The sequence below is a fragment of the Phaethon aethereus genome (assembly GCF_964289735.1).
Source record: "Phaethon aethereus genome assembly, chromosome: 10".
Taxonomy (NCBI): Eukaryota; Metazoa; Chordata; class Aves; order Phaethontiformes; family Phaethontidae; genus Phaethon; species Phaethon aethereus.
The window spans coordinates 16,285,489-16,308,934 of NC_138586.1; the positions used below are offsets into that span (position 1 = coordinate 16,285,489).

The 23,446-nt window shown below is 42.4% G+C and overlaps 1 protein-coding gene across 2 annotated transcripts in view; it reads left to right on the forward strand.

Moving 5' to 3' along the window:
- Positions 1–7,979: 7,979 nt before the first annotated feature.
- The window catches only part of LOC309408343 (integrator complex subunit 6-like), a gene marked incomplete at both ends in the record, with an annotated part of 41,891 nt that continues 26,424 nt past the window's right edge, over positions 7,980–23,446 (forward strand). For both annotated transcript variants that reach the window (XM_082004152.1, XM_082004153.1), the window contains 2 exons: positions 7,980–8,090; positions 8,178–8,255. In XM_082004152.1, the coding sequence (XP_081860278.1) occupies positions 7,980–8,090; positions 8,178–8,255 (189 nt within the window). The remainder of the gene's footprint in view (positions 8,091–8,177; positions 8,256–23,446) is intronic.

The following is a 23,446-nucleotide window of genomic DNA, read 5'->3' on the forward strand; positions in this document are numbered from 1 at the left end:
TCTACTTAATTTCTTCTTGTAGTGAAGCTGTTCTGTATCTCAAAAAAGATAAATGTGGGCTTTTTATTACTCCTCTCCTCCTTTTCCCTCTCAGACAGAAGTGTCAAGGAAACCTTACACAGGAATGACATAGTTAAAAGAATCTTTGGTGCCTCTTTGTGCCAAAATAATTAGCTTTCAGCTCTTGGAAATTGCCAAAAGCTGCTGAAAGGAAGTAAAAACTTTGTTCTTGTAATCCTCTCCAGTTCGAAGTTGCATTCATATCCAAAACTAGGTAAGAGCACGCAGCAGGTAAACAGGAGAAGTGTCTGGATTTGAAGTTCTCCTTTGCTGCCAACAAACCTTCCAACTTAATACACAAAAATCGAGTGAGTGCAAGGAAGTGACAAAATCGGGACCTGAGAGATCAGGAAGTTCAGTAATTCAGTCTGTGCTGCGCAAGGTCAGCAGCGCTGAACAGGAACAAAGACAGCAACTCCAGAGAGAGCAGAGTATTTTTTTTCTACTTAGTCCCAAATAAGCACAGTATCTTTTATCATGTGTAAATCTTCAGAGACAGAGGAGTAAAGGAGAGAGCACATTTTTAATTTACATTTCTATGTTCCTATCTGGCATAAATACCCCACTTGAGACAGGCAAATGCCTTCAGATCCAGGCACAAGCATCTGTGGGGAACACCCTGCTGCCCTTTCAGTCTGCGAAGTCACAGCTCTTCCACCTTGTGCCCTTCTTTCCTACCCCGTCGCATTCAAGCTGACTCTTCAACACTCTGCACACCTATTTCTTGCTTGCTGCTGTGTCTCAGTTCTTCGCATTTCCCATCTGGTCTGTGTGGTTGGCAACGCTGCTGCACTGCGCTGTCTGCTCCTGCCATCTCCTTTTTTTCATGCCACTACACAGAGAGCTGGTCTTGCAAGATGAGGTTGTGTCCCTGCCTAAGATCTTCCTGGAAACTTGTTTCTTCCAAACAGCTAACAGATACCTCAGGAGATGAGCCTTTTCTTCCTCTTCCTCATTATTCATTTAAAAAATAATATTGAAGAATGAAAGGATCTTTGTGTTATTCTCCCGTGCACTTGCTTTTTACTGAGTTTCCTTCTAACCTCAACAGTGCTGCTAGGGCCTTTCTCTCCTGTCCCGCCTTGCTGTCCTGTTACCACCCACTCATTAGATCATGTCTGAAATTGGCTTGCGAGAACTATAGGGCAGGGTTGATTTCTCTCGCCTCTTCAGTGAGGGCTTGGCAGAGTTTTGCGTGGTTTTGAAAAAAAATAGTGAAACCAACAAAATAAGCAGTTGTGCAGCTGCGGAAACCAAGGTAGGAAGGCCAGGTATCTGTGGAAGATGCTGGTGAAGGTCTGTAGTAGAACCAGCGAGAGCTCATGTGGCACCACAGCTTGTGCTCCAAGTAGATAATTCTGCCTACTTCTGTAACCGCCTTCAATGATGAATACTCATTAGGATGAAATATTGGATTCCTTTGAGGGAAAAATAATATTTAGTGAAAAATGCTTACAGTAAAATGCAATGCTTTTATTGTACAGTGTTTTCTGTAGTAGCTTTGGTTTTTTTTTTTTTTGGCCACTAAATGATGATAAAATAAACATACTGATGTTCATGAAAGTGTTAAGTTTCAGTAAGGTGATGACGATCTGTTAAAGTGGTGTCAGAAATGTTTATATTCATCCCTGAATAATACATCAGTCTTCCAGTTCGGGACCAGTAACATGATTTTAGGTGCTCTCAGCACAGAGTTAATGTCCCATGGAGTGGTGTCCCTCGATATCTTCAATGCTGTCCCTAACTTTTTTTTTTTTGAGACACAATGTGCCACGCCAGCGGGGGACAACGGGTGTTCCTGGTGGAGTGAAACGATGCTGAGGGCTGAAAAGTGACTTGCAGAGCCAAAATCAGAGACTGACGGATCTGTATGAGGGCTGAGGCTCCCTGAGACTCTCAGCAGGGTCTGGTCTGTGTTGGATCAGGCACAAGCAGGATATGGAGTGCACGGTCAGGTTAGGTAAACTTTCTCTGTGGGAGATACTTTGAACTCTGTAAGGGAGAATTTCTGTTGCAGGCAAGCCATGTATATAGTAAAAAAATCATAACCGTGTCCAGAAATGGAAGAGCCAAGCGTGGCTTTCCTTTTATGATGAATCCTGTCGGTTTAGAGCAGGTCCCCAGCCTATATGAGTATTCTTTGTCATAAAATAAATGCTGATAGGCAATAGATGAAGCAATGTTCACTTCTCACTCAGTGGCACAAATCTGTGTTCCCCAACCTAGGAAAATGACTTTCCTAACCAGTCCCTGTTGGCTCTTGTCTATTTAAAAATGTGTGTTTTCAGGTGTCAGTTCTGGTAGTGATACACTGCATTTACGACTCTCCCTCGCAGAAACCCAGGCAGAAGGATGTAGTTTTCCTCAGAAGAGGCAATTTTTTAGTCTGTCTTTATATTTTTACCTTGTAGAATGTAATAGAAACTAAATCCTGCTACTTTGCACATTCATTTAATTAATATTGTTGCTTTCCACATAGGTAATACTCTGGGGGTTTTTTGTTTTTGTGTTGGGTTTTTTTGTTGTTTTTATAATGCCTTTCATCCAAAGATCCCAAGCTGATTTGGCCTGATTCCCAGGTACAGCTTAGCAACACTTAGCATAAGACCAGTAAAAGGAAGTAACAGGGAATTTCACACAGTTCTTGGCTGGCTGTCAATTCAAACGCACTTACAGGTTGGAGCATCCCTGGCCCGTGAGCCCCCGCTTCCCGCAGCTGTGGCTGCCTGGTGCAAGTCTCTCCTGTCTCGGCCAGAAATCCCTCTCCCTTTCCTTTCTGCTCCCCCCACCCCCGAACAAGTTCTGGTGTCTCCCAGCATTTATAACAGAAGATAAATCTTTAAGTGGGGAGAACTTGGTGGCACAAATAGGGTCTTGGGGCTGGGGGACCCACCCCATTAGTCTGATGTTATTTGCCGTTTGATCAAAGCTGCACTAAGCCGAAGCACACACTTCCAGTTTTGTATCTCCCTGCATAGGTATGTGCAAGATTTTTAATTTCTTTTTCTCGTCTTCACATCTAGAGTAACTCAATTCTCCAGTTTGCTAAATTTACCAAGAAGGTTTCAGTTTCTTTTTCAGTAGCCAGAATGTTTTTCAAACTTTTATTCTGAGTATTGTTTCGTCTTTGGAGAGACTCTTGGACTTTGAAACCAGCTCTCATATGGAAGGCCTGGCCTGTCTGGAAATTTGTTCCACCTTGGTTTGCTGTTCAAAGTGCTGCTTTGTGGGATTAATTTTATGTCTCCTCGGAGACATTTTGTCAGAATTTTGCTTATCTACCATTATTGCAAAAGACCCACCATCTTAGGAAACCAATCACTTCCTCATCCCCTTTTCATTGGTCTTTGAAGCAAAATGGAAAATACCCTGTGTCTGCTGTCATGCAAGCTGTGGTGATCTGGCTTTCACCTTTGGACCATAGCTGTGCTCACACAAAAGCGCTGCAGAAAGAGAGAAGGTACTCTGCACCGTGCACTGCAAAGGGTCGACCCATGAGTTGGGGAGAGGGGCAGACTGGACTCTGCCCCTTTCCTAATAGGCCTCTTTTTCTGAAGTGCATGGAAGACAGATGAAAATCTCAGAGTTGCTGTGAATTATTTTCCTGAGCATACAGCTTTCTCTTTTTTGTGGATAAATATGACAGTTATAGTGTAGTATTTATGCAGGGTCAATAAATCAGCAGAAAAACGTGCTGCAGTCAGGGCATATATCTCTAGTCTGTTCCTTATACTTAGGCTGAAAATGGGATTCTTGAATTCGCTGAAGCCCGTGAAAAGAAATTCAGGTGCACATCTCCATAGGAGACTTACACAAAGCCTGATGGCTCACAGTAACGTAGGATTCGCACCTCAGCTTCTGTTACCGTCTTCCACTCTGCAAACCCAGACTCCTGAAAGGCAGCAGAAAGGCAAGTTTTGGATCAGGCTCCCAAACTCTTGCTTGTCTTTAGTGGAATGATTGCAGAAAGGAGACGTGGCAAGAGAAAGGGGCAGAAATCTTTAAGGGGTGAGTTACAATTTTGTGGAAGTTTGTAGGGTAGTTACAAAATAGTGAAAAAAAAAAAAAAGTGCTGCTGAGCAATATCCTGGAAAATACTGGTTTGCTCTTTTTTTTGTTGTGTTTTGTTTGTTTGTTTTTTTTTTTTCTCTCAGAAGGGCCTGTGTGACACACTGGCAGAAGCAACCTGGTCTAGTTTCTGGCTTAAGAGCAGCTAACTGCTGATCGGTGAGAATATTTAGCCGATACAGCACACAGTATCAAAGGACTTCTGCCATCTTGAATATAATTTTATGTACTCTTGGTCTGCTATATAGTTACTGGTGCTGTGAAGGAGAAATTATTTAGCACAGTTTCTTACCTTCCATACTGGACTTCAGCTGTACACAAATTCTTTATGTAAATGGGGGATTTAATCTTTTTGAAAGCGACAGTATAGATCTGTGGCTGGCTAAGAGCTAAACACTTCTGAATTCTCACTGTGGTACTGAAAATTGCATCTTGTGTGGTGCCAAGCAAGTCCTTTAGCTCTGGTGGCTGATGTATGATAGGGATTATACCTCCCAACTCATGGGATGGATTAATCAGTATTTTTATAGTGATTTAGCAGTGACCATTTCTGCTGTGGCTTGAAGCCTTTTAAATCAAGCAGGAAAGCCATCAGGGCAGCTGTATTACAAGACCAAGATAGGGAACTACAGAAGCAGAGGCAGGTTTGAAGGGTTTAGCTGTTGATCCAGATTTTAAGTGGATAATTTCTGACTAAGGTATCAAGTGTGCCCCAAATTCAGATGGCTAATCTGTGCCAAAGCTGACCTCCTTCAGTGCCTAAAGCAGCATGGCTGGTGTCTCACGGGTATATTACTTGCTCAGGTCAGAAAGCAGCTAGGTGGGTAAAAAGTAACAGATGAAGCAATAAAAAAGCCTTAAGAAGAAAGGAAGATTGTTAGAGCTAAAATCCTGTTAGAGGCAACAGCTTAGATGTTAAGCTGTGTTAGGATGAAGAACATAATAATAATAATAATAATTTATCCGTACAACAGGGAGAAATACCACTGATGTGTTTGGTCAAAAATTGACTGAAATAATTCTTCCAGAATTATGTTCCTTTTTACTATGGGATGGAATATCTACACAGGAGCCATTTCAAAATATTTAATTATAGGAGAGCTTAATCTCCAGTAACTGTTCCGATTAATTTCCCCATAGAGACAATTTCTTTAACTATTGCAGTTGAAGAAATGTAGATGAGTGTAATTTCAACTAAAAACCAAAAGAAGTTTGAACTTTATAGATGTAGCAAATGTCTGCTGCCACAGCTGCCAGGTGGTCAGCACTGCAAACACAAATTGTATGGAGGAGCAGTAAAGAACAACTCACTCTAGCTGCATTCATGCACATTAGCAACCATGGTGTCTGCTATTTTCAGGAGTTAAAAAAGTCTCATTAAACTAAATAAATGTGTTGCATTGTGCCCAGAAAAATCCTAGACTTCAGCTCTTGTGGTGTCCAGCAGGAGCAGGCTCCAAAAGCCAAAATCCTCAAGAGAGAGAGAGTATGTGAATCTTGCCTGCTGCTGCCCTTGGAAAGGTTAACCTCTGAAACGGGTACCAAGAGAGTTTCATCTTGACCTTTAAATACTATGTTTGGATGTAAGAGAAGTGGCTTTTAGGTATCTGGCAGTCAGGAGTTTAAAAAAAAATATGGTGAGGGCATGAACTTGTAATTGTTTAACATTTCACATAGCCTGACTTGAGGACGCTGTAGGACGTGGGGCCTTTAGGTTGCCAGTTCGAACTGGCTGAGGTCAGCTGGAGTCAAAAGTTAGTCTCTGACCTCATCTGGTTGATGTGAGAGAAATGCATAGGTGGCCTCATCAAGTTCTCGGTGCAGGGACCTAGTGGTATTAGCTGGCATCTTCTACCAATAGTTTAGTTTCCATTCAGTCCTTAGCAAATCTATTCCTATCCAGGAGCTGTCTTTCCAGACAAATGTGCAGCAGTACAAAAATACAGTATCTGCATTTTTCTCTTGTCTGTAGAGATTCCAATCCCATTTCTTTCAGTCTGGCTCCATTCATGTGTACTAATCACTTGCGTAAAAATATTTATCTGTTTATCTCACCTGGCATTTCTGCTATGATTGCTAAAATTCAGAAACTTTGATCACAGTTGTACTCGCACGTATGCAACTTATGGAGAGAGCCTGGATAACAGAATGGAATCTCCAAGTTTGACAGTATTTGTTTTCAAAATTGCCTGCTTTTCAACTATTAATTTATCCACTTTTGGTTCACTAAAATTAAATAATTTGGTAGTTATATGAAAAATATTTGCAGAAGCTAAGATTTTTGAAAGGACAAACTTCTTTCTAAAAACAATACATCTGTCCTGTATTCAGATGTTGGGGTTTTTTTTGGTGATAAAAAGGACAAGTACATCCCTGAATTAAATGAATTTACATCTCTGATTATTTTAAGATCTGTAATATCTTTAAACATTCATATTTTGTAATGCTTTGTAATGGGGATTTTAGAATTCACCTTGTGGTGTTGTGAAACAACAGTATTGTCCAAATGCTTCACAAAAAATGCAGTGAAAACTGAAACCTACTCTTTGCCCATTGGTCAAATGAACAGCAAAAAAAAAAAAATGTGGAAAAAAAGTCTTTTAATGTAAAAGCCTTGTAAAATATTATCAGCTGCTTAATTATTATTTTAAACTAAGATTCATGTTGACAGCACTGCTTTTGTGTTTTTGGGATTTGATCGTGGAAGCAAACAAGTATTCACGAGCAGACATCGTGCAAAGTATTTCCTCAGTCTCATTCCACTTACCCAGTTACAGTCAGTAGTAGCTGCTCAGGCCTGTGTGCGTGCAGAGGCCCATCCCAGCACAGCCTGCTCAAGGGCTGAGGCCTCAGTTTTTTCCCCTCACAGCAGGACACCTTGATCCCTTCTTTCAGACAGAGACTACTTTTTTTCCCCCACCCAGGTAGTAGAAAATAATGTGGAGTTTTATGTATTTTCAGTTTTGCCACAGTTAATTTATTGCCATCCTGCTTCATCCAGGTTCCCTGAGGTGCCCTGCAAGCACGTGAGGACGGTACATGACACCCAAACGCAGCTGCTGCCTTTGGAAGATGGCCGTTACCTGACTGGGAAACAATCGCACGTGGAGGGCTTAAGTGAAACCTCTGAAGACCAAAAATGGAGCGATTATATCACCAGGTGATTAGCTGAGTGGCTTCGCTCTGTTCCCCAGAGCCAGCCCACAGCTCCGGCCCGCTCCCCCAGGCGCCGCCGGGGCCGTCGAGGGCCGTGCAGCCGCCGAGGCCGGGCCACGGTGAGGGTAGGCCGCGGCGGGCAGGTGTGAGACAGCAGCTGGGCGCCCTGCGGCCGTGCGGTGACTCAGCCGCACGAACGGGCCGCCGCCGCAGGACGGTTACCGAGGGCGGGGGAGTCCGTGAGGCGGCGCCTCCACCGAGCGTTCTCTCTCCCCGGGGAGCCCCCGCGGCGGGGCGGGGCGGCCCCTGGGGCGGGGGGCGGCGAACCCCGCAGAGGGGCGGAGCGGGGTGACAGGTGCGGCGCGCGCGCGGAGGGGTCCGCTGGCGCCTCCCGCGTCCCTCGTCACCCCGCCGCCTCCCTGCTCCCCCCTCTCCGCCATGAATATGCAAATATAGGTATAATTGGCAGCCAATGGCGTGCGCGCTGGTCACATGGTGCTGGTGGAAGCTCAGGGAAGAGAAGTTGAGTCTCGGCGAACACAGGCAGCTCAGTAACGAGCCGCAGCGGCCGCAGCCGGAGCTGGGGCCGGGGCGGGCGGGCGGACAGGCGGCCGGCCGGGGGAGTGAGTGAGCCTCTTCCCCCTTCCTCCCTCCTCCCCGCAGGGTGCCCGGCGGGCCGGGGCTCTGCCTGGACCATGCCGATCCTCCTCTTCCTCATAGACACGTCCGCCTCCATGAACCAGCGGGCGTATCTGGGCACCAGCTACCTGGACATCGCCAAGGGCGCCGTGGAGATCTTCATGAAGGTGAGTTCGGGGCCAGGGGGGGCCGCCTTCGCCGCCCCGGTCGCCCCTTTCGCCCGCTCACGCCGTTTCTCTTCGCTCTCTCCACAGCTGCGGGCCCGGGACCCGGCCAGCCGCGGCGACAGGTACATGCTTGTTACCTTCGACGAGCCGCCCTATTGCATCAAGGTAATAACCCCCCCACAGCCGCCGCCCTGGAGCCCCTGCGGCCGCCCCGGCCCAGCTGCGGGGCCGCCCTTCGCGTGGCGGCGGCACGGCGCAGCCCCGTCCGGCCCGGCGGCGGCAGCAGCAGCCTGTGAAGATGGCGGACATTTTGCTTTTGTATGGAGGAGAGAGGCTGAGGGCGCTGCTGAGATGGAGGAGGGGGGGGGAGGAGACGGACGGGAGCGTGATTCACCGCCCCGGCGTGCCGAGGGAGGCGGGCGGCCGTCCGCGCTCCGCCTCCCGGGCCAGTGCTCGCCCGCCTCCCGTGAGGCGGTGGCTCTGGCGGGGGCCGCGCTTCGCCTCAGCCCTGAGCCGCGCGTCCCGGCCCCTCTCGGAGCCGTTTTACGCCCCGGTCGGCGGAGGTCGTGCCCCGGCCGGGCCGCGGCCACACGAGATTAGTGCAGGAGGCAGCGCTCTCCTCACGCCTGCGGGACCCCCCTGGCGGCGGGGTGCAGGGGGCAGACGCGGACCCCCTCCCCCCCTGCCCTCCTCGCCGCTGCCGCCTCCGGCACGGCTGTGGGTTTTGGGGCAGAGGCGCCAGGGGCTGTTTTCTGCCTCCTCGAGGCAAGAAGAAGCGGCAGTGTGTGTGTTTTGGGGTTCGCCCCCTCCTTCCTTCCTCTGTCTGTGCCCTGTAACCCGCACCGGTCTTGTGTAAGGCGCTTGTAATTGCGGCTCGGGTAGACATCTCCGTGCAGGGTTGTGGTCAACTGGGCCTGGAGTCTGCCTGGCTGGCTTCTCTTGCCCCTCTGTCCTCCCTCAGGATTGAGGCAAGTAGGGCCATGCCATTTATCATGTCGACTGCACCGCGACGTTAGAGCAAGAGGGGAAAAAAAAAAAAACCGGTGCTCTATGTCACTGAAACTGTAGCATTCAACTTGCTGATGGCAACGTCTGACTTAATTTTAACTTCTAAAATACTTCAATAAATAAAGCATGCCACAGGAAACATCATTGCTACGGGAGTTTGAGTCCTCCTGAATAGTCCCAGATTAGGACTGTGTTTGCCATGAGTATTACAGTAGTTTTCATAACTGTTGGGCCTTAGATCCATACTTGAAGGCCAAAGAGGTTTGTGTAAAAAAAAAATCTGTTGCTGGACATCCCAGAGAAGAAGAGACAAGAACCCTCTTTAGATACCCCAGCTAAAACTTCTTGAAGAGCACTTGTAAAAATAACTCTACTCACTGATGCTGTCTATTCACATCTTAGATAATGAGGAAACTTAATTATCAAGAACTGTGAATCTTGGCTCCTTTCATCAGCAATATATTTACACAGTGAAGAAGTGCAGCCTGCTTTGTGAAGTGAGAGAAGTGATTTAGTGAGTCCGTATTGGTTGTTTGTTGTTGCATCTTTCATTTCCTCAGAAGAAGGTGTGGAAGTCATCCTATTTGTGAGTTGAAACCATACTTCTTGAGTTACCTGTGATCTGTCAAAAAACCTAGGTCTGCCTTGGAAAGGGTTTTTTGGTTTTGGTTTGGTTTTTTTTAGGCATAAGGCACACATCCTTTTCCCCATCCATATTTGTGGCTGGATGCAAAACCCAAGTCTTTATGTCAATGTTAACTGTAGGTTTCTTCTGTTAAGGGTTTTTTCTCCTAGTTGTATGTCAAGTATTTTGCAAGTAGACCTTTCTTAAGTTGGAGGAAGAAACCTTTTCACTGCAATGATAAGCATACTGGTGATTTAATAAAAAAAAAACCCAAAAACAAAACTCTGCTGCTGGAGGTCTGTGTGGTAATGCTACAGGTTGTTACCACATAAATACTCTGATTTGCTGAGGAAGATCCTTATGTTTAATGAGCATCTGTGTACATTCTAATGTACTAATAAGCATCTGACTGTGTTCCCAGTTTCAGTAAATAGTAATTGAAATGGGACTGTGTGATACCCATCATAGTATGGAATCACACAGTAAATAGCCAAGGGGAAAAAAATATTTTGGTTCTTCTAACTTGTTAATGTCTCTTCTTAGAAATTTATTTTTCTGCCTTTTAGCATGCTGATTTTTACATGGAACCTTAAACAGTCTTAAAATATTTTTTCAAAACTTGGTAACTTGTGTAGGAACAGGCTGCAGATCCAATAAATATATGATTATAATAATTATGATCGCAACTCCAGCTATTACGTAAAGACTTCATGGCATAAATTAGTGTGGTTAGGCTGTCATCCTGTCTCTTACTTGAGCAGAGAAAGCCTTACAGCAACAACATGATTCTTCCTCTGTTTGAAGATGTATTCTCAAGACCTTTTACTGGCATTTATGATGCCACTCTCTTGTGTTTTCTAACAACCATAGTTACGCCAGGAAAACTTTGTGGTCTAAGCCAGATTCTGTATGTCTTACAAAACATGCTTTTAAAAGAAATAAATTTTAGTTTCTTTGCTAATGCTGCTGTAGTTAGTTACTTTATCTGTCTTGATTTAGGGAAGGAGAAAACAAACTTGACGAGTGACTATTTTGCAAGTCTGCTTTACAAGTATGTGCAATAGTGGCTGATTTTGGGTAGTGGATGCTTTATCCTCTTGTTTTCTTTTATTTACACTAATTAAATTATATAATCTCACAGATAGTTCTTAAGGTTACCAGTGAAGCAGTTGAGGGAAATAAGCTTGTGGAGTTGAGACCACCCAGGAGGTAGAGGTATTATGGGAACTTCAGCTTGTAGGAGGGGTAACTGTGAAGGTGAGTGCGTTGTTTTTTTTTGTTTCCGAATTAGCTTACCTGTAGCCTTCAAGTACTTCACATCAATGGTGCTGGTTCACTTTTGAGGGACAAGTGTATCTCAAGAAAACATCATGCATATGGTGGTATTCTGCTAAGCGAAAGGATCCTGCTACTGCACAGGCAATTTGCTAAAATCTGTGCAAGTAAGATGATGTTTTTGGAACTGTCTTAAGTATAGAGAGTTTGAAATTATTTGAGACCCGTGGCCCCTCTCCCAGTCACCTCTGTTTAGTTGACTACTTGTAACTGTGCCACTTTTTAAAATTGGATTATTTAGTCTCTGAGTTTGCAGTGTGGCTCTGCAAAGAACTGTGGTGGCATGTGTCTAAAGAGGAGGCAGGGTGCTCTCCTGGGGAGGCAGGGACAGGGAGATGGGGATGGTAGGAATCTCAGTTCCTCTCCCGCAGCAAATGCCTCTGGAACATCGTCAGCTGATTTGCTCCTGTTAGTTACATAATGTATAGATGGTGATTTGTGACAGTAATTATGATGCATCCATTTACAACACTTACTTTGCTTCCAAAATGCTCTCCAATAAAAAACAAATATTCAATATTTTAAGAGCAAGTTATGAAATTTATAAACCTGCAGTTGTCTAATGATGTGATCCTGTATAAGTCAATGGAGAAATACCTGTAAGTTCTGTTGAATGTTCGGTCAAGACTCTCCTTTTATGGACTAGGAGGGAAAAAACAGTCTGTTGCTTCATGAAGGGAGAATGTTCAACCTAATGTATATACTGTATATATGCTTTTCCTCCACTGTTTTTAGATTAAAATCACAGTAGGATGCTGTCAAGTGAGTCTGTCTCAAGCTAGTGGTGCGTTGGCAGCCTTGAAGTAAGCTGGCCCATTCTGGTTTTGGGTATTTGGCACGCTTGGGAAGCTAATGATACCTACAGTAAAACTCCTTTGTGTCCAGTAGCATGTGGCAGGTGTTTATTACAATTGAAACACTAGTGCTTAAATTTAGGTGTTGAAGGAATTTACTCTTCCATGTGTATCCATTTTTCTCTTGGGTGAGAAAAATGGGTTTAAGAACAGCCTTGGTGCCTGGCACAGTATTTTATGTTCTTGGCCTTCTAGCTAAGATAAATACATTACTTGATTCAATTAATATGGTACCTGATAATGTCCTTGTTTTGAAGACTTTATATTCATGGATTGTTAGAGCTCGGAGCCTGCTCCATCCCATCTGTGCGTTGACCTGCTGTTGCAGTACCAGCTCCACCTTCCTCATCCCTTTAAGCAAAAGGTGGCTGATAGCAAATGCCTAGGGAGGAGGGTGAAAACAGGCCAACTGTATTACTGACAGTTCTGCAGAGCACTTTCCCAGGCTCCCAAGGTTTGCAGTTCAGGGGCGCATGCTGAGGGTTGGTATGCCAGTAATGGTCTTCTGTGGCTTCTTCTATGTATTTGCCCAGTTGCTTTTTTTGAAATCAGATAAACTTTTATCATCCTCAGCTGCTATTTTTTCCCCTCTATCAAGTATATGTGTTTCCCTACATCTAAGCACATGCTGTGGGATAAACAGACAGAATCTTAAGCCATTTTATTTGTTTTTTCCTGAAGTAGTGGTGCTAGAGTAAAAGTATGGGGAGAAGGGAAGAGCCTTCTCACCTGCCTGCTTCCGCCAAGCTTTTCTTGTTTCCAGTGATGCAGAAAAGAGGGAAGGAGGCTTCAGCAAGATCTACCTAGGTTTCTCTGTAAGCTCATACCAAAACCTCTGCCTAAAAACAGGTTTTGAAAAGGAAAGCAAGGTTTAGCGCTTTTTTTTTTTTCCATTCTTGGTTTTTGTTAAACCTCATATCCAGCAGTTTGTGGTCCACTTGTGGATTTGTGCTGCTAGTTCAGGCCCAGACAAAAAAAGCAATGGTGGTCTTATGTGAAGTTACTGATTAACTAGACTGCCCTGTTCTCTTGTGACGGATACCTGGCTGCTGGCAGTGATGTGGCCTTTCTTAAGTGTTTGAGAAATATTATTGATGATAGGGTCACAGAAATCTGGCTTTTATTTTATGGTCTTGTGAGGCTCTGTAGTATGACCTTCATAAATGATCTAGTCATAAGTCAGAGGACTGAGAAAACTTAAGTTCTTATATTTTACTCTGCTGAATCTGAAATTACATGTATTTTCCTCTTTCTGTTATGCGTTACACTAAATTAGGGAGTCAGTTATGTCTGCACTATAAAAACAGGCTCCCTGAATTTGAGCGCAGAAATACGTATGTAGCTGTCTGCTCAAAATCCTTAATACAATGTATGTGAAACATGTTACAGTTTGAGAAATGCAAGCTGGGACTGCCTTCCAGTTCTGTTGCTGTTCCCTGCTAGTCTGAACCTACGTTTCAGTGATAAAGAGCTCTCCTGTGGAAGCAGCCCTTCGTGATGGACTCTGAGCAACCTCTTCGGTTTCCCTGAAATTCTCATAAGTGGTTGAGCTTGATGACCTTTGATTTTGGTTTTGGATTGGGGTACCTTAGAGACTGGGATAGGAATTTGTAGAAGGCTCTTTTAAGCATCCGTCGAAGAGTAGTTACTATAAGTAACTAACTTGTTCATTTATGGTACTAAAATAGTGCTTCAAAACTGCGAAGTCATAAGGTCAGACTCAGGGAGACTAACTTTGCCATCTCTTTTTTTAGTGGTAGAGAAGCTTTTGCCTGCATTTTTAAATTCTGCTTTCACATCGAAGCTGTGCTGGTGTAGAATGTAACTAATTACCACTGACTCTGCAAAGGGAGGTGGCAAATGAATAGGCTCTGCTGTAAAACAGAGGTGTCAGATGTATTTTTCTGTTTCTGGAAGAAATGAAATTGGAGCTTCTGACCCTGAACTGCAGGGTGAAAGAGAAACTTGTTGAGTTTGAGGCAGAGATCTTCAGGAAAGATGCCTGAGGTGATAGGAGATGCATTTGTGTTTTAACTTTTGTCAAGGAAGAAAACCAGAGGAATACCTAGAAAGCTAATCTGTAGCAAATACACAGAATAATCTTAAATTGATTAAGCTTTTACAAGAACCTTGAGACACTGAAACCATCTGTTTTACATGTAAAAGGTTTGGCTTCTGGCAAATGCAAGTACTTGGTGGTCTGACCTGGACTGTGGAAAAGGATGTATGAACAGCTAGAAATATGGTTGGAGGTTTACAAGTTAGTAGTGAGGTATGCAGGCAGAATTGTTTGGTGCAAGGCAGATAAGCAGCTGCAGGGGCAGGAGGGAAGCTGATACAGGAGGGAAAGAAAAAGGAGGTAAATGGGAGAGGCCTATCTTTCTCTCCAGATATGCTGTGAATAATGTGTGAACTTAGTGAACCTACTAGCCAAGCATTATTGGAAGGATTAAAAAAACCCGCATGCAGAATAAAGTACTGAAAAACTGGATGAAATGTAGGTAGGATATGCAGTGTCCATTCTTGATAATGAATTCAGGAGACTCTGTTCTCTATTTGCTTAGCAGAGAGAGATGGCCATTCCTATTTTACCACCATACACCTTTTGAGTCAGTCATGGCAATATTTTTATTTCTGAACACTAACATCTTCCATTGCCTGTGAAGTACTAAGCACCCCTCTCCTCCAGTCTTGCAATACATCTTCCACTGTGTTTGGTTTGGGTTTTGTCATGGAATTTGTGTATTTTCAGAAGGCTGACTTTCAGCATAAATGACTGGCAGGTTAAAAGCCAACAATTGCTCCTCCTCTGTTAAACACAACAAATTCAAGAAAAGAAAAAGAAGTCACTTAATTTGTTTAAGGAGCACTCATGCAAATCCTGATTGTTGAGTTCTTTTTGAGGACAAAATAAATTCCACTTAATACTGTTTGAGAATCCCCCACCAAACAGTTTTTACCTGCTCATTTCTATTTAACTGCCTTATCACTTAAGTCTTTGAAAGAAGGATGTGTGCTCTGTGTGTATGCAGGCAAAAAGGTAATTTTTTTAAAAATTAAGCATCTATTTTGGAATTGGACAAGTAAGGCCAAAGACAGTGAAACGGTTCTTGCTGGTGCAAGTGGTAGGTTTGTATTTTATATACTGCAGTGCATGTCTCAAAATCTAAAAAACAAAACACGTGAAAATCTATTTTACTAAAGACTTAGGAATTATTAGTTGGCATCCCTGTAGCAAGCATGCAATGAAGTACTCTAGCTCCTTTTAGCTTATAAAGGTACTAAATGGGTTGCAATAGAGAACATCCTTTAAAAAGCACATTCACTTTCTTGAGAGGCAACACATTGGGTAGCAAAAGGCATATTAAAATGCTTTTAAACATGCATAAGCATGCTAGTCTTACTACTTTCTCCCTGTCCTGAGTGACTGCTTCTTGCTGTCTGCCTTTTGTTTTGTGAGTTTAGTGAACATCCTTTTGCAGGAACTGGTGTGATGAGGAGAAAGCACTATACTAATGGATTTTGTGCATAGTAATGTACCTCTCCCTTAAACACTTCCCCCCTCCCCACCCAAAAAAAAAAGGGGAAACACCACCCCAAACAACCAACCCACAGTAGTAATTTGAGTGATTCATTCTTCTAAAAGAAATAGTTTGGTACATTCTGAAATTGAGGTCTCTTGTAAAAATTCAAGTTCATGCAAGGAGGTGGTGAAGTTTTTGAAAGGAATTGATTTTTAAATTGAATGAAAAGAAAGAAATTAACTTGATAGATATGATGGACAGAACTCTGGTTGTCATTTTTATAATTTGTCTTTGAAGTTAGTTAAATACTTGTGCTTTCACCTGCTACCTGCCTTCACAGGAAGGGGGAGTCTGTGTTGCTAGGTTAATTCTTAATGAAAAAGATTTTAACTAGTTCTGTTTCTACAGATGAAAAAGCAATTGCTTTTAGTTTGCAATTCCTGAAGTGTGTTGCTGCTTTTTACTATTGATGAGATGCCAGAGGCTTTGAATGGAAACCAGCATCTGTTGTTCATAGCCACTGTAGCAGTTTATTTTTTCATCTTTTTATTTGGTTCTTTATTTGATCTTGGACACATTCAAAGATGTAAGCCCTTAAGACTACAGGATAAACTAGACAAAAGTAGACATGTTTGCACTAAGAGGCTTAACTCATCCTCAGTGCAAAGGTTGCTTTTATTTTAAAAATAGAAGCTTGAAATATAGAATCAAACAGTAGAGTTGGATCTCCCTAGTTGTATTTTTGTAGTGAGATGTTCTGTAGGAGGGAAGGTGCTTTGTGAAGTTAGTGGTTCCTGACACGTGTAATCTTTATTGGCTGTCTCCTCCTCTGTTGTGCTATTAGTATTTGAGTTTTGCACATGGGTTTTTTTTCAAAAAATACTTCTTTGGCATTTACAGAAGAAGGCCTAGGCCTTGTAAGCTGGCTTTGTGGTGTAGCTAAAAATAAGCACAAAACATTTCTGTGATATCTTGAAAATGAGCATTTATTCTTTTTAAACTTCATGGGAAAACTAATATGGTGTTAAATGCTGATTGTCTCACACTGCAACGATGGAAAAAGGTAATTAATGTTGCAGACATTTAGTCTACAGTGTTCACCCTTGCCTATTTTTTTAAAAAAGCTTGCCAGAAGGAGCTATGATTTGCAGGAATGGTACGAGAATGATGTTCTGAGCTTATTGTGAACAAGAAGAGACAAAACTTAGTGCTATCTCCTGCAGTGTTTTCATACTTCATACAGTTAGAATCAAATGGGAAGAAGTAATTTCTGTACCATGTGACTTGTCTTCTGGAAATCAGTGCTTTTGGAGGGGAGAGCAGTGTGAACCCAAGGGCCCTGTGAGAAGATTCTGGATGTCTCCAGTCCTCAGTGATCCTCTTCTTCACTTTCTGTATTTTGAATGTCTGTATCCCTGATTTTATTTAATAACATAGGCTACAAATAATCAATGGAAAGAGCAGTTGCTTCTGTTCTGAAAATTTAAATGCAGATTGTTATTTAAGTAATTCACGCTTGTAGGTTTGGAGTCTTGGATTTTTTCTTCCTTTTAAACTTTATTCTGTGTACCACATAACATGTAACTCTTGTGCTTCTACACCCACCCCCCTGCTGCTGCAAAAAAAGCATAGCAGGTTGTAATTTAAAGGAATCTTTTGCTTTACATTTTTCCTGCTAATTTTAGAATAGGTAGAAAATAGTTGTGTAATAATCAACTTCAGTTGTAAGCAGCATGTTCTAGGTTTAAGGCTTTAGTAAAGTGCCAAGGAGAAAGTACATTCTTCTAATGAGACTTGATTATTGTGCAGATCAGAATCTGTGTTTGCCCATAGATTGTATTGATCTGCATATTCACTCTGCACAGTATTTGAAAGACAAAGTTTCTTTTGGTGTAAGATATGGCATTCACAAGTATTTCTGAAACTTGAACTATTTATTACCAGATAAGTAGACCAGAGCCTTATTTTCTTTTAAATAGCTTTTTTTTTCCCCCCCCTTATTTTCTAACTAAAGGGCCAATCTCACATTTTACCCATTCACTGTGACTGTTTACTTGGGCTCCTATGCAAACTTTGCAGGAAAAGCAGCACTAGATGTGTTAAATGTTATTCTAGGCTATGAAACCAACGCTTCGGAACTCCTTAATTTTGCTTTTTGAAGATGAAGATTATTGATTTGGCTGTTTTCAGAGATGCTTTTAAACTCTTGAAAGTGTGAAATAGTATTTAAAAAAAATGCAAATCTTCCTAAGATGGATGTTGTTGAAAGACTAATTTGACTGAAGACAAAGATCTACAGTGTGGTTAAGCTAGTATTGCTATGCTCTGCCTATAAGTGAGAATAATGCATTAGTATTGGTCTTCATAGCATGTTAGCAGTAGAGCTAGTAGGTTTTGGCGGGGGAGTGGGGGTGTTAAACTCTGCTTTGTGGGAAAATCTGCATCTGTTGAGCCAGAACACTTGGTGCCTTTAGCTGCTGCCAGGCCTCCTGATGGTGCGCTCGCTCGCAGGCCAGGAACGTGGTGGGCACCCGGGGCTGGGAACAGGGCCTGGCCTCCTGCTGCGGGGCAGGCAGCCTGCGAGCCCTGGTGACTCACGTGGACATGGTCTCAGGCCGGCCAGATCCTCAGCGTGACAGTACGTGGGGAGTGTGGAGGGTGCTGCAAGGTAGAGCGAGTGCCTCCAGTTAATCAAAAGAGCTGAAGTTGAGGTAGATTTTTGAATTGCATGACTCTGGAGAAAAGCTGTGTCTTACTGTCCTCTAAAAGAAAAAACTGACCATAACAATGCTACCAACTCCACCAACGTATTTTTTGCTGTATCAGACTTGAAGGTGAAGTGGACATTGTTTGCTAGACTACTTAGTTAAGGTTTCTCAATTTGTGTTCCTTCAGTGAGTATATGAATTTAATTGTGATCTAAAGCCTATTTTTTTTATTCCCCCCAGCAGTGCCTTGGATAGCATTTCAGATGTGAATTGAAGAGATTGTTGATTAGAAGATGAAGTCTAGATTTGTTTCATTCTTGAGATTCAAAGTAAAATTGCAGTATGTGTAGAACTTTGTGCTGTACTAGTTCTATGATATGCTTTTGGAAGGAGGAGGGAGGAATGTGACAATTCTCAAAATGAGTGTGGATCATGCTCTGTCATCTCAACTCTGGGCTGTAAAGCTAGAGGATGATCAGTAATTCTCTTCTAGTCTATTCCCAAAAGTGTGCCAGGAAGAATCCCTTGTGCTGATAGCACACACTCTGTAACCTCTTAGCCGTTGCCTTTACTCCTTATGACTTTTCCAACCATGCTGGGAGTAGGAAGGGGCCAGGAGAACAGAGCTGGGGGCTCACTGGTGTTGGAAGCATGTTTGATACTGTGGAAGAGAACGGGTGCTATGAGTAAATGCAATTTTTTTTATTTTTTTGATTGAAACCTCCATTGTTTCAATGGTTCAACCACTGTTGCCCTCTCTGCAGTGTTCGTTTTAGGTGGACCTGTAATGGTATTTTTAAAATGACTGCTATGCGGCTGAACAGAAGCACGTAGCCTCTTGTTTTGCTTACTGTACTAGAGCTGCAAACTGTATGATTACATCTGTGTTACCTCTCCGTTAAGCTATTGTGTGAAACGTAGCTTGTTCAGGTTCAGCTCTGTACTGAAATATCCTGTCTTGTTGAGTGTTTCTCAGAAATGCTGCTTTTTAAACTGGAAGATGTTTTTTTGTTTAAACAAGAATGCTTTTTGAAACAGGGTGATACCATGATCTCTGGTATTTATACTTTCCTTTTTTCATGTGTAGTCTTTCCATCCTTGTGCAGCAAAAAGTGTCGTGAGCACAACTGTCAGAACACATGAAATACTGTTGACCAAAAAACCAAATCCGGAGATGGATTAAAGCAGGAGCAGGTAATAAATAAAAAGGTAGTGTAGGGTTGGTTTTTTTGCTTGGCATTGATTATTATTATCACTTGATTCCAAGCATAGTTTCATCTTGAGCATCTCTATTTGACGTTTCTAACAGGTGAAGGTACTGGTGCTCTATAAATGCCAAAATGAACAGAAGGCCCCAGTACTCATTTTGTAACTGGAGCTTAAGAGCCTCTCTACTAGTGTTTTCCATGGATGCTATGCTTAAAGATTAATATGAGTTGTTCTTATATAAACATCTTGAATTCTTCTTGATGAAAAAGCATTTCTGTATCTTGTTTGATGTTGAAGTCATCATAAAAGGATGGTGAACCACGTGGTGTAGTTGGACTGAGCTTGTTTCTTAAGGTGTGTGATTTTTAAAAAGTTTTTTAGATATCCTGGAGAAATAGGGTTTTTTCTATGTAATTGTCAGCCTGTCAATAATAATGTATCACACCAGAATGCAGTTCTGATTTTGTTCACATTCACTAATATATGCTTTAGAAAATAAGCTGGTCCAGTCTATTTTATAAATGAATTAGTCTTTGATTGGTGCACCTACACAGAGAGTTCAGCTTAGAAATATGCAATTAAGGGGGTCTCCTCTGCACCTTAGTGCACATTGCAGACCTGCCTTGGAGTGTAAGAACTGGGTTGCTTTAGGATGAAATAAAACTGGATGATGCACCCCAGCCACTGAGTGGCAAGTCCACAGGATTATACTACAGAACTATATTCTGAAGTAAAACCCCCGAAATGCAGTAGTGTGGCTGTCATCTCCTTCGAAACAGCTGCCTTGTTTGTGCTGCGCTGCTTGCTGGCCTAAAGGTAGACAGTGTGTGACATGTTCTTCTGTGCACTAAAGCTGTTTCCAGTTGTGTAGGAAAAAATAATTTGGGTGAGGGGAAGAGAGACTGTTTGTTATCAAGGTACATAGTCTGTTCGAGAGGTGGAGAAACGGGAAAAATCGTGGTGCTTGGAGATGGAGGACAAGAAAAATGAAAGCTTTCTGGTAAAAATCTGCTGTCAAAATTTCTCAGCTGTGTGGGATTAAAGGAATCATCTACTCCAGTGTCTTTTTTTCTAAAGATGTATTAAAGCAGTTTAGGCTTCTCTGTTCTTTTGGAGGTGTTTTACCTATATTAAATTTCTGAGTAATTTTATTTACCTGGGACTTGAGGAAGTGTTTTTTTAAAAAAATAAATTAAAAAAAAAAGTCCACTCTGGATTTAAAGAAGCTCTTGACCACTAGGTTTCAGTTTGAGTGTCCTACAAAGCAAGTGGCAATAACTTGACAGGAAGAAACAATTTGCTTACTATTCACAATGCTTTAGCCTTAAAACACTAACCTGTTGCTCACTAGCTCTAGTGTAAGGAGGACCAAGTGTTGCTCTTGTAGACTCATCACTGTACTTGAATGCTCTGTGGGCTTATTGAGGAAGTGATTTTAACTTCTGAACTTCCTATCTGTTAAAATAATCCTCAAATAAGAACTGAAGAGGTGTTTTGTTTTTGGTTTTTTTTGTTTGGTTGGTTTTTTTGTTAGGTTGGTCTCATAGTAAACAACAGCATCTACCTGCTTGACTGACCAGGGCTTGTTTCTCTTCTGCCTGCAGTAGGGTCATGTCTAAATTTTACCCTGAAACTCTGTTCCCTGTTCTGCTTTGCAAAACCAGATTTCCATGTGAAAAGCTAAAGATAGGCTCCCCTGGCTTGCTAACCAAGACTTATTTGTCTTTTCATCCATCCTTGTCCTAGAATCTTACTTTGGTACAGCAAAGTATATGGGTAGCAGCTATATTTCAAACCCTTATCTAAGACAAGGGGAGACTGGAAGAGTGGGGAGTAAAACTAATAATATAAATGATTTACTGTGTGCTGGAGAGCCTAACACAGCGGTAGCAGTTGCACACAGCTGGCTTGCTCTCATCAAACCTTCCTCCTCTTCCCACAAGCATTGCATCAGACCAGTAAGATCTGCTGATGCACCTCCACCAGTACTCACTAGTCCTCCGAATCCAGGACAGTACAGCTTGGATCCAAGCTGGTTCACTGTGTTCAGCGCTACCCTGATAAGCTGATTTCAGGCCTGTGTGCCAGTATCGTTCTGTGCTGGAGGTATGCTAATCTTGTATCTAAGAGGTGGGTGTTGTGATGTTGTCCTGTGCCAAGAACAAAAAAGAATTGATCTTGTGAGTTTCTTTACTAAGGAATGTTTGATATTGTGCAGTGACAGGGCTGGTATATTGCATAAAAGTAACTAGAGAGCACAGGTACTGAAATGAGAGAAGTGTTATTCTGCAGCCAAGGTGTAGATAGATCCTGAGTGCTCTGTTGCCTCAAAAATGGCATTCACAAGTGTTTGGAGTGGAGTCAATGTCTCTATTTCGTAGAGCTTTTCCTTCTGCCCCATTTGCACAGTGCAGGCAAACATTTGTGAGGATGAAATTAGTAGGTGATGTAGGTTGTGTGATGTTGACTTATTTTAGGACTTTTAAATGTTAAATAAAACTGTACACAATGTTTATAGTATAGTCATAGTTAGTACCTTTCTTCTATCGTGCACTATTTCTAACTATTAAATCTCTGAACATCAAATAAAAACCATGGGGATAGTGTGGGCATTGACTGTTTTGTACCAACAAACAGCATAACCCTGTTCTTCATGGGGAAGGGACACAGGTGGTACCAGGACCTCTCCTCCTCTCCCCATTTCCTAAGTTTTGTCATAGCAAAACTGGGATGACCAAGATAGTCTTTGTGTTTGCTAGAATTCCTATTCCTAAGTTGCTGAAGCTGGGGCAGGGAAGCTCTAGGTTGCACCAGAGGGTATTCCCTGCTGTAGAACTCGCTGAGCAATGCTGGGGCTGTATTCAGGAGACTACAAAGAGGCGAGGGTATTTTGGCATTTGAGAAGCAGCCTCTGGCGCTGTAGGGGGTCCAAAAGAATATTTCAGTTCCCTAGAAAAGAAACAGCTGCTGGGTTCTCACACAGACATGAGCAGGTTTGAGTGGTGATCATGTGTACCGTTAACAGTCAGACGAAAGGTAACTTAAAAATTAACCGTTCTGATGATTTGGAATGCAAAATGCTCTGCTTATTTCACACAGTACTTGGAAATTCCATAGCAGGAGCAGTGTTTCAACAATCTGATTTTTTTCTTACCTTATTTTTTCCAAATGGATGTCACTGAAACCTAGCATGCCACAGGCATGTTATCCTGAACTAGTCTCAGTTTTCCTAAGATGGGTGCACTTAATAATAGCTTGAATTATTGAGAAACTTAAATGCTTTAAACAAGTTGTAATATCTAAAATCCCATTCTTCTTTCTAGGGAAATATTAGCAGAACTCTGAAAATCTGTATGTTTAAATAAATACTGAGTACTTACTGTAACACAGACTGTTATGATTGGCATGCTAGATTGCAAATTGTCTTCTTACTTGGAAGATTATTTTTAGTAATGCTATAATTTTTGAATCTGATCTGAAAGCAATCCAGTGAACAGTAAACTCTACAGTTCTGTTGTTTGGTACTGCCTGTAGAAACACTAAGGTGAGGACTTGCAGCCTCAGAAGCACTATCCTGGCTTTCATGGAGCTGGTGAAATCAGGAGAGACTGCTTTGGATCTGGAATTCTTGTGCTCTGATGCGCACCCTCTGGTTCTGCCCCTACAGGCTGACCAAATGGTGCTAAGAAATAGTTGGAAACAACCATGCTGCCCAAAAATGTTGTATTGTTTATTAAAAAAACCAAAAACACCTGACCAACCAACCAACCTACAACAGAACCAGTAAATATGACAGTTAAGCAAGTGTGACTGAGATTACAGCATGTATGTTACATGTATGTTGTTCAAAATTCCGTAGTGTTTTACTTGTACTTTGATACTGCTCTCTTTTGTGTGATAAAGGTAGTGGCTTTCCTCCCTCCAAGCATTTTATAAGATGTTCTTTCCTGCCTCTTGCAACTGAAATCTACTTCTGTTGTTTCTCTGATGTCTTGAAGGTCTTCTTAAGCTACTGATTCTGAATGAGACTTTCTTTTGCTGCTCAACTATTCCTTGTGATGTTCAGTTAGTCCTGATTCTGGCTGGGGTGAAT